General features: G+C 27.4%; 2 protein-coding genes across 2 annotated transcripts in view; one reads left to right on the top strand and one right to left on the bottom strand.

The window, feature by feature from the left end:
* Positions 1–801, bottom strand: part of LOC108684360 (mitochondrial dicarboxylate carrier) — a 4,408-nt gene extending 3,607 nt beyond the window's left edge. Inside the window, exon 1 of the mRNA XM_018188631.1 lies at positions 689–801. The gene's annotated coding sequence lies outside the window, so the exon portion shown is untranslated. The remainder of the gene's footprint in view (positions 1–688) is intronic.
* A 1,098-nt stretch (positions 802–1,899) lies between these two features.
* LOC108684374 (transducin beta-like protein 3) lies at positions 1,900–9,601 on the top strand. Its single transcript, XM_018188649.1, has 15 exons — positions 1,900–2,031; positions 2,153–2,204; positions 2,366–2,573; positions 2,660–2,834; positions 3,218–3,388; positions 3,489–3,664; positions 3,815–4,014; positions 4,078–4,281; positions 4,496–4,685; positions 5,504–5,625; positions 6,019–6,177; positions 6,280–6,445; positions 7,085–7,309; positions 8,235–8,362; positions 9,404–9,601. The coding sequence occupies exons 1-15, from the start codon at positions 2,006–2,008 to the stop codon at positions 9,599–9,601; spliced, it is 2,400 nt and encodes a 799-aa protein (XP_018044138.1). The 5' UTR covers positions 1,900–2,005.
* Positions 9,602–11,173: the final 1,572 nt, after the last annotated feature.

Consider the following 11,173-nt stretch of genomic DNA (forward strand, 5'->3'; position numbering starts at 1 on the left):
ATTTTGCAATCATTATAAATAATTGAATAAGTTGAAAGTTCTATAATCTTTCCATTGTCCAAATTTATCGAAAGGTTTTGTAAAATATCTAATAAAATTTTCTTGGTAAAATACTATAGAAATATAACAGAATTTGATACCCAACAGAACATGATAGCGGAAATCGAATCAGAATCTATTTTGTAATCATTTAAATGATTTATTTAAATAATATATTCAATTTAAATGATTACAAAATGATTCTGCTCAATTTCCATAATTGATTTGTTATCACATTTTGCTGGTAGAATAATTCAACGCGAATGTGATGGTTGACGTCAATCTACCGTGACATTCTACAAGAGTCGAATTGTCAGCATACTGTTAATATTTTGCTTCCTATCAATTTTATTCTACAAACTCAATGGATCGGTGAATGAAGGCTAATATTAACAAATGTTCAAATTTCTGATTTTTTTTTATCCGTTCCTCTATAAGTATACAGAAATAGCTTTTTATTTAATTTTATTCGAAATTCAGTCTTGTCCTAAAAAATGAATTCGGGCGTACAAATATGCTCAGTTGCTTAAATGCTTCAAACTGCTTCTCCTTCCAACTCAAGCAGATCGATTAGACTGGATCTTACGATTGTCATTCGAATATTTTGAATTAATGAGCTTTTCGAGTGAAATAAGCATAAAGTACTTACAAGCTTAGAAACAACGATGTCAAAAGAACGTTCCGATCCAGTCGACAGCTGGATTTCGACTGATGTAATAAGCGTAAAATGTTTCATTCCAGGGGAATGAAAAAAGGCTGAGAAATGACGTATAGCAGGCGCGTATCAGCTGACAACCACGTGCAATAGTACCATCTTCCTCACGTAACAATCGAGAGTTAGAATCTCCAATAGAACATAAGGAAGTGGAATATGTACTGTTTACGTAGTCATTATCGATATTCTCGCTTATCGCCTATCGCGATAAACAGCTGAACACATTGACGTATACGACGAGTTATGGAATTAACGAACGAGTTGTGAATTGTGGAAATGCTGTACTATTCTTTAAAACAAATCACGTTCCGAAACAAAATTCATCTGGAATTTTTGCACTTAATATTCTATTTAAATATATATTTATTTTTACAATATTAAATATATATTATTTTATTTAAATATATATTATTATTATTATTATTAATATTAAATGTATATTATTATATTATTACCTAATTAAATTAATATACAATATATAATATGAAATTGTATAATTAATATTTAGTTAATTTATATTGTCTACAATGAAGTGCGTAAACGTAGTGTAAATGTTCGTAGTTGTAACGATTCACCAATCATCAGGATATTCTCCTCGTATTCAAGTGTGATTGGTCAATTCTTACAACTACGTTTACGCAATTATAGATCGGACTTAAGGTTGTAAAGGTATTTTCACAGCGTCAAACGTCGAGTATCGTGAGATTGCTTTTGCTAGGGTCAGTTTCATCAATGCCAGCTTAATCGGCCGTTGACTGACCAATCGCATTTGCTGTTTAGTAGAATCAACCATTGCGGTTGACAGTTAATCACGATTAAGTTTGATCGGCGAAATCGATTGATGAAATTGGCTCTTATTCATCAATTTTGATCACGTGACCTATTTTTAGCGAATAGTAATGCTCGACGCTCGATACTTCAATAATAATCTTGAATTTGGTTTCCTTTTTATTCCATTTTATTCCGTGATGTGCCGCTAGTGTACTAGAAAGTTTCGAATATGTTATTTCTTTCTGCTTGTTTCTCTTTGATAAAAGTCTGTGACTTCGGCAGAATATCTTTGCACGTGTGTCGCAACGTTGTTTTGAATGATTTTGAGGACCGGTTTCGTTTTATATATATCAGTATTTTTACCATTGTGATACGACTCTGACTCCTGATTTATTTAAATATAAATTAATATAAATGTCTTTTAATTTAATTGAAAACTAATTTGATTAAAAACTAAATAATTTTTTTGGGTAATAAAAGATGAGCAAAGCTAATCTTAAGGAAGCGTAAGTAATATTTTATTCTGATGTGTCATAAATACATACAATAAATTATTTTTTAAGCTTCTGTTTTACAATCTTTTAACAATTGTGTTTTGATAATTACTCTCCCACGTTATACTTATAGATTTGAGGTAGAGTCTAAATATGGAGCGTTTTATACTGGCGGCAATGTACAAGTAGGTTTTATAGATATTAAAGAATTTATTTATTATTTTGATTCTACAATGTGAGTTGATAGTCTGTAGTTTAAAGCTGATTCTGCAAAGGATGGATAATTCAAAATCTTAATTCTTTAATTCGTCTTACCAACTATTTATAATCTGTCCTCTCGTTGCAGTGGAGTGCAAATGCAGAATACTTATTTTGCCAGAAAGGAGGCACTGTGTCCATATTGTCTATGAGCAAAGGTTCTGTGATATCATCATTGTGCATAACAGAAGCTGATCAATTAGAGGATACAATCAATTGTTTTGCACTTTGTAATGAAGATACAGGCATAATCACCCATCACAAGAGTGGACTGTTCAAATTATGGGATTGGAAAAGTAATCGACTGAATTTTAATTTTTTATTGTTTTCTATATTTTTATCTGCAACACTTTTATATATTCTTTTTTTATGCTTGTTATAGCTAATAAGTTAATGAAATTATGGAAATCAATTCATAAAGGACCTGTAATGCAAATAACTCTTTCGAATAATAGTATTTTAATGGCATCTGGTGGAAGTGATGGATCTGTCAGATTGTGGAATTTACAACATCATGCATGTACACATAATTTTAAAGGAATACAGGGAGTAGTTAGGTAATTATATATATGGTATTCCAGTAAACAAGAATGGAAATGAATTTAGATTTTCAGGAATACGCATTTATAATAGTATATTAAAAAAATATATACATATCTGATAAAACATTTTTTACTTTAATAATTGGTCGTATTATATTACTATTTTACTTTATATTGACGAGAAATAAAATTGTAAGATTGTCAGTATATGTATTCGAATCTTTTAAAGTTAAAATTTTCGAATTTGTATTCAGTATTCATAGATTTAATTGATTTTACTTGATTTAATTTGTATTTATATATAAGTAGTTCGCACATTTCTATTTGCTTTAAAATAGATCATTATAATTTAAAATATTGCTCTGAGTGACTATTGATCTTTATTTTCATTTCATTAGCGTGTTGGAATTTTATTCCAACAATGAAAAATCACTTCTCTTTGGAGCTGGTGACAACACAAAAATTTATGGTTGGGATATCATTACCGGACAGGAAAAAATTATTCTCTCTGGACATTTTAGTAAAGTAACATCTCTTAGTTTTCACGAAAATGGAAATTATTTAGTTAGGTAATAAAGAAATTATGAAATATAAGATACACTATAGATACATAAATATAAAATACATTATAGATAGAATGTGAATGTAATATAATATATACGTACACAGTTCGGGAAGAGACAGAGTATTGATCTTGTGGGATATATCCACTGGAACATCAATACGTGTTTTACCAGTATACGAAGGAATTGAAGGAATTTTTATAATATCTGCGAAATGTCTTCCAGTATTTATTACATCACGTAAAAGCGATGGTATATATGTTGCTTCGGCTGGCGAAAAAGGTATAATATAATAATTGAAATATGTGTGTGAGATGTGTGGTTTATGCTCCACACGAAAGTAGTATAATTTAACTCTTAATGTACACGACGGTTTTTGGGACTTTTATTACACATTTCCAATGTGCATTAGGATTAATATAAATTCTCTAGGTGTCGTTAAAATCTGGGAGATGAAAACGGGCAAGCAGATTTATGTGCAAGACGATCCTTTAGTGCCACCGTCTAAGGAAGAAGGAGGCTTATCAATTACGCACTTACTTTACAACAGCATCTCTAATATTTTTGCAGTAGTATCTGTCGATCACAACATAATTGTTCATTCAATGGAGTTATTTGAATGCAAAAAGCAGGTTTGATATATTTGGTATAAAAGTCTATAAAATTATATAAATACTAATTTTAAATTACAAAAGTTGGTAGGCTACAGCGATGAAATTCTAGATGTTGCGTATCTTGGAGATAATGATAGTCATATTGCACTCGCGACAAATAGTTGCGATATAAAACTTTATGAAATTGCCTCTATGAATTGTCAACTATTATGTGGTCATACTGACAGCATTTTGGCTCTCGCTACGACTTTAGTAAATGTAAATCTGCTTCTATCTTCGGCCAAGGTATTTATATATTTTAATAATATGTAATAATAGTGTATTATATCAGTTTATTGCTCTCAAAACAGATAACAATTTATTTTATACTTATTTTACTTACAACTTTCAACTTAAATTAATTTTTTATGAACTGAGGATATGCCTGGATAAATTAAAATGGGACACCCTGTATAATAATATAGAAAATTGATATTATATATAAAATTATTATTTATAGGATAATAGTGTCCGCGTATGGCTACTGGATAAAGATACAATGAGGATGTCTTGCATTGGACATGCCGTTAGACATACAGCATCGATTAGTTCTATTGCCATATCTCAAACATTACCTAAATTCTTCACTACTGTTGCTCAAGATTCATGCTTGAAACTGTGGGAATTACCCAACAATCTCGAATCACATAGTAAGTAAAATGTATGATTTCTTATAAATAAAATATATATGAAATATATGGAGTAGTATAGAACCTCGTCATTTTGTTTTTCATTTGATCACAATCAAATTAATTAATATGGTATGCCCTCTAATTCAGAATGTGGGGTAATTTTAAAACAGTATCAGGATGCGTGCGTGCGCTTGATTTTTTATTTTAAAGAATTATTTTGGAAAATTTTAAGTAATTTTCTAGAAATATAAAAAAAATAGGAGAAATCATCGTCGTAAAATATTAGAGAAATATTAAAGATTAACAAATTATTTATTTTTAAGAAAAAATGAAAATATTATATTTGTTCATAATAACATTTTATTTTATTTTTTTTTAGTTACTTTAATTTTATTAATTAACACATTTTATATAAATTATTTATTATTGTAGAACTTACAGTCATGTTTTAGCAGCTGTTCTTATAACTATTAAGATAAAGGGCGATATTTATAATTTATTCTTATTTTGAGATCGTCTTAAGTAATACTTTAAGATGCTTAAAATATTTTCCTTTTATCCGATCGGGCTACAGTTTTACATCGATTTTTTAAAAATTGGAATCATTTTGAGAGATGTGTTACAAAAATATTCGAAAATCGAAAATAAAAGGTATCTTAGTATATGATAGGGTGACTATAGTATATATTAATAGTATACTAATAGTATACTAGAGTGACTTTTATTTTTAACTTTTGAATATTTTTAATATGCAATCCATACATACACATACTATATATATATATATATATATATGTATATTACATGTAAATATATGTAATCTTTGTTGCTTACAGATCAAGATTTATCATTAAATGTAAGGCATACAATATTAGCACATCAAAAAGATATAAATTGTGTAACCATCTCACCAAATGATAAACTGATTGCTACAGCGTCGCAAGATAAAACTGCTAAGGTATAGCATCACTGAGAAAATTATTGAGAGAAAAATTATTGATATTTATAATTACATGTTACTGTAATTATTATTTTACTGTAATTATTATTATTATTATGTTAATTTATAATACTTACTATATAATAATATACTATATAATAAGTTCTAATAAATACACACACACACACAAACACACACACAGAGAGAGTTAGCAACCAATTACATTATAATGTTTAGTTATAATTATTATTACTAACTTATAGCAGTAATAATCGTAACTATAATGACATATAGTTACAGATACTAAAAAATTTTCTCTCAATGATTGCTTTAATCAAATTTACTTTACCTGAGACTGAATAACTAAAATGTTAGCTTATAAGAATATTATAAGATAATAATTATTTGTAGTTATGGTATGCTGAAAATTTACAATTAGTTGGTGTGCTTCATGGTCACCGAAGAGGCGTATGGTGTGTTCGATTTTCGCCAATTGATCAAGTACTTTTAACAACGTCTGCTGACTGTACTATGAAATTGTGGTCTTTAACGGAACTCAATTGTCTAAAGGTACCTAAAAGAAAAATAAATTGTCTTTTTTTTAAATTTACCAATAACTTTTTTAAATCTAATTTAATTATTTTAATTTAATTATTTTTGTTCTTGTCACAGACATTTGAAGGACACGAATCTTCTGTCTTGAGAGGAGAATTTTTATCATGTGGTATGCAACTAATAACGTCGGGTGGAGATGGTCTTCTGAAATTATGGAATATCAAAACGTCCGAATGCATATCAACTTTGAACCAACATGAAAGTCACGTTTGGACGCTCGCAGGTGAGCCTATTTAATCTTTATGCATGAAAATGTATAAATACATACAGAAGACAAAATATGAACATATGAAAAATTTACTTGTTATCCAGGGTTTAACATACTTGTTATATTAGTAAAAAATTTTAAGGAGTGATTTTTCAAGATAAATACTTCATAAATTCAAGATAAAAACTTCTTATAATCATTTATCCCAAACGATTTAGTTTCTAATATCCGACACAAAAAAAATATAATATTTCATTTACAAAAACGAAGTTGACCTTGAAATCTTTGAAATATTTACTTATATTACTTATATACCATGTAATAACTCCCTCAAAATACAACTTTTGTATATAACAATTTTTCATATAACGCATATAATAAATATTACAAGTTTTTTAAGGTGTGCAAGTTAAAGTTGTTCTATCCTGTGTAAGCAATTGAAAGATGTTTTTTGTTAAAAAAATAATATAACAATTTATTAATGATTATTCAAGCGTTGCATGAGTATTCCCACAAGAAGTAAGAATTTGTATTAAAAATAAATGATAGACTTCTTATTAATAAAACAAGTATATTTTCTAACTATTTATATTGTTTTGTTCATCCATTTGTATATGATATACATTTTTCACATTTAGTATATTGTTCATATAGTTACAAAAGATCAGAAACATATGATCAGTGGAGGTAGCGATTCATTATTAGTTATTTGGAGAGACGTAACTGAAGAAAGAAAAGCGCAAGCCGCATCGGAGAAAGCACAATTTGTGCTTGAAGAGCAAAGATTGGCCAATTTACTTAAAGCTGAAGAACTGCAGGCTGCATTAAAATTGGCTCTAAAACTAGAGCGACCATTACAAGTGCTCAAAATCATAGAAGGTAGTTATTTCGCATTGATTTTATTGTAAACTTTTTCAGTGTTATATTTGGTTTGTGCGCATTATATCAATAATGTTCAAATTGTCGTATTCGACAAGTGAAAAATAACCTAATGCTGAATTTATATTTGGACCAACCGAGCGAACTGAATGAGAATGAATTCAAGAAATGTTGCACTGGTGTTTCTGAATTCTGACAGTGCAATTTGATATAGCACCAAAGTAATTCTGCACTCGCACTGCATTAGAGCAGCACTAGTGTACCAATTCGTTATGTTATATCGATATGTGTATCTGCATGCATACGTGCAGGATTGGATAAGTTAATTTTTTTTTAACTAAGTTAAGTTAATGTTAACTGTCTTGAAAATTTAAACTGTTTGATGTAACTGTTTTGAAAACTTAATTAAAATTTAAGTTAATTCATAATGAAATTAATGGAATTAAAAATTAAGTTAAAAAAATAATTAAAAAGTTAAAGGTTAAATTTGTCCGAACAACTAAAAAAATAAAGAAAAAGAAAAAGTTTGATCATTTTACATAATTTTTCGTATTTTTCCTTTCTCACAACATATTTATTAAAGAATTTGTTTATTTTTGTTCACAAATAACTATTATACAATTTTGTATTCAATTTTATTATTATCCTTTTGTATTATGTCTGAGGATTGACTTAAAAAAAAAATCAAATTAAAAGTTAATAGTTACCGATAAAATTTAACTAAATTTAATTAAAAAGTTAAGAGTCTAAAATGTAACTAAGTTAAAATTAATTAACTTTTTAACTTTTTATTTTAACTTTTATCTTTTTAACTTAGCACTATTCAATCCTGCATACGTGCATATAAGTATACATACATATATATGCATCCAAAGATTTTGGACGCATATTTTGTAAGATTATTATAAGATTTTTTTTGTAACAGCTATATCGAAGAAGACGAACAATGAGTTTACAGAAATAATAAAGGAATTAAAACCATATCACAAGGAAACATTACTCAAGTGTGCAGTTACATGGAACATGAACAGCCGAAACTCGCTTGCTGCTCAAGTATAATATGAAATTTAATAATTTACTGTTTAGAAATTAAACAATTTTGATAATTATACTCTAAACTATGTTTACATCTGATATTTTTTGAACAATTGAAAATATGAGAAAATGTTGAAACACATTTGAGAAATTAACTTTTTTTATCAAATAATTTGTGAAAGATAATCTTGTGAAAGAGGTGAATTCGAAAATTTTTAATGAAGAGTCAGTTTAAATTACTTTTTATCATATTTTAGTTGTAAGAATTAGAAAAAGATAAAGAACAAATTAAATTAAGATCAAATTACAAGAGATTAAAATTAATAGATTGAAATTTATCAGATTAATAGATTGAAATTTTATCTATCAGAATGCGTATTTTGAATAACAAAATTTTTTTTATTGCATTGGATTAAATTGGATTCAATTGGATTCAACAGGATTTAATTGGATTGGACAAACTATATTTTTCTTTTCATAATCTTAAATTGAGATGTATTTACGAGGTACAAAAAACTGATATTATTTTTAGATTAAAAGGCTTAAAAATGTATTTCATGCTATTCTATAAATGAATTAACAATGCATTCAGATTAAAAAAAGATTCATTTTAACATTCGAGATATGCACTGAAAATTCGGAAAATCTAAGTACCTTTCATTCCGTTTCAATCCATTCTCGTTTACTGAGATATCTTTACTGAGAAGTTTTATTTTTTGTTTTTTAGATTTAGTTCCATTTGAGAAGTTCCTAAAGAAGTTTTTCTAAAGAAACCATATCTATTTATCTATTTATCTTTTGATTATTGATAGTTAAAATTAAGTAACTGCTGTTTAGAAATAAAAGAACATATTTTCCGACATTTTTCCACATTTTCAACTGTTTCGGGACAAAGGAAAGCAAATAAATGTTAGAGACCTTGTATAATAAAAATTTAATAATTTGATTAAAAATTTTTTTTAGTGTTGTGAAACAAAATTTCTACTAAAGAACACTTTTTTTTCATGCATGCAAATATCTTTAAAACTCTTTATCTTATAATTTTTTAATCATTTCTAGGTAATTATAAATGCCTTAATAACAGAAATCGGGACGCAGGAGCTGCAGACACCAAATTTATCTTCTACTCTAGAAGTTATGATGCCTTATACTGACAGACATTTTAAAAGATTGACAAAACTTTTGCAGGATCTATATTTATTAACGTATACTTTTAATCGTATGAAACCTGATATTATATCAATTGGTACCAAATAAGTTATACATATAAATATAGTTATACATATGTATATAATATATACATATATTATGTATATTATGAATATGTAAATATACAAATTCTATTAATATAATATGTAAGTTGTACAAATTCTATTTTTTTATTGTTATGTATCGTATACGAATGTATATAGGGTGGTCCATGTAAAATGTTATAAGCTATTATCTCTGAAGATATGTGTCAAATGAAAAATATATTTAGATAAAAGTTTTATGACTTTAAAGGAGACAAGATGGAATCATTGATTTGAATTTGAGTCTTGTCAGGGCAAGGTCATTTTGATCTTTTTAAATGAAACTCTCTATTTTTCATTATATCTTCTTGTAGCACACCTTAAGAGCTTTCCAAAATATTATAATATAATATTTTTTATGAAGTACTTTTCGAATTATAAAGCTTGAAAGTTACAGTGTCGGCATTTGAATTATCTAAGATATTCAAACGATGCTAAAACCTCTTGAATGTTGTTCATGACCTTGATAATATTTGTTAAGATCAAGGTTATATATAAGGTATAGATTATTCCTCTTATTTTCATTTTTACACTAAAAATTTATTTTTGCATAAAAGTATTTCTACATAAAAGTAAAAATAAGAGATAGATAATAACTCTTGATCTTAATGAATGTTATTGAAATCATAATCCTAAACAACATTAAAAAGGTTTAACCGTTGTATGGATAATATTAATGCCGGTGATCCTATAACTTTCAATCTTTATTACTTAAAAAATATTTTATGAAAAAAATATTTTATTATATTTCGAAAAACTTTCGAGGTGTGCTACAAAAATATGCAATGAAAAGTGAAGAGTCTTATTAAAAAAAAATTCAAATTAATCTTGCCTTGAACTTAACAACGCCACCTAAGGTCAAACTAATAATTTCAGCTCATGTCATCCTCGAAGTAATAAAATTTTTGTCTGAATATATTTTTCATTTAACAATACTTTCAGAAATAATAACTTGTAACATCTTACATGGGTCGCTTTGTGTGTGAGTGTGTGTGCGTGTGCGTGCGTGCGTGCGTACGTGTGTTTGTATGTTATGCATCCAGATATATTCTCTAGAATATATACACTAAATCATTATCTATTCTACATTAAATATTAAATTTTTTAATAGACTTCGCAGTAATTAAGTCATGCAATAATATGATAATATTAGATGAATGATATGAGAATTTTTCTGTATGCGCAATTATGCAGTGATAAAACTTACAAGTTCACGAGATGTTCACAGAGATAAGAGAGAAATTTCATCGTACAGATATATGAATCATCGACTATTATATAGAATTTTTTAGCCTCTTTTTGCAACGCGAGTAAATGATTATACATGATAAATTCTGAGAAGTTAGTCAAGCCGAGAAGTTAGTCAAGATATCTGATATTAAAATCACGCATTTAATTGCGTGCATTAATTAAATGATTATATGTAAATTATACGATTAGGGATAAACGTGAGAATTTATAATAAGTCTTAGACATATAATAAATGTGTGCATTGATGTTATAGGTTGCTACACGAGAATATACTTATATATATATA

Source organism: Atta colombica, unplaced genomic scaffold (genome assembly GCF_001594045.1).
Source record: "Atta colombica isolate Treedump-2 unplaced genomic scaffold, Acol1.0 scaffold134, whole genome shotgun sequence".
Classification (NCBI taxonomy): domain Eukaryota; kingdom Metazoa; phylum Arthropoda; class Insecta; order Hymenoptera; family Formicidae; genus Atta; species Atta colombica.

Excerpts from the sequence above, each read along its gene's own strand:
- LOC108684374 (XM_018188649.1), top strand. The coding sequence starts at position 2,006 with ATGAGCAAAGCTAATCTTAAGGAAGC. Across the intron at positions 2,835-3,217 it reads GGAATACAGGGAGTAGTTAG|CGTGTTGGAATTTTATTCCA; the intron begins GTAATTATATAT and ends TCATTTCATTAG. Across the intron at positions 5,626-6,018 it reads CGCAAGATAAAACTGCTAAG|TTATGGTATGCTGAAAATTT; the intron begins GTATAGCATCAC and ends AATTATTTGTAG.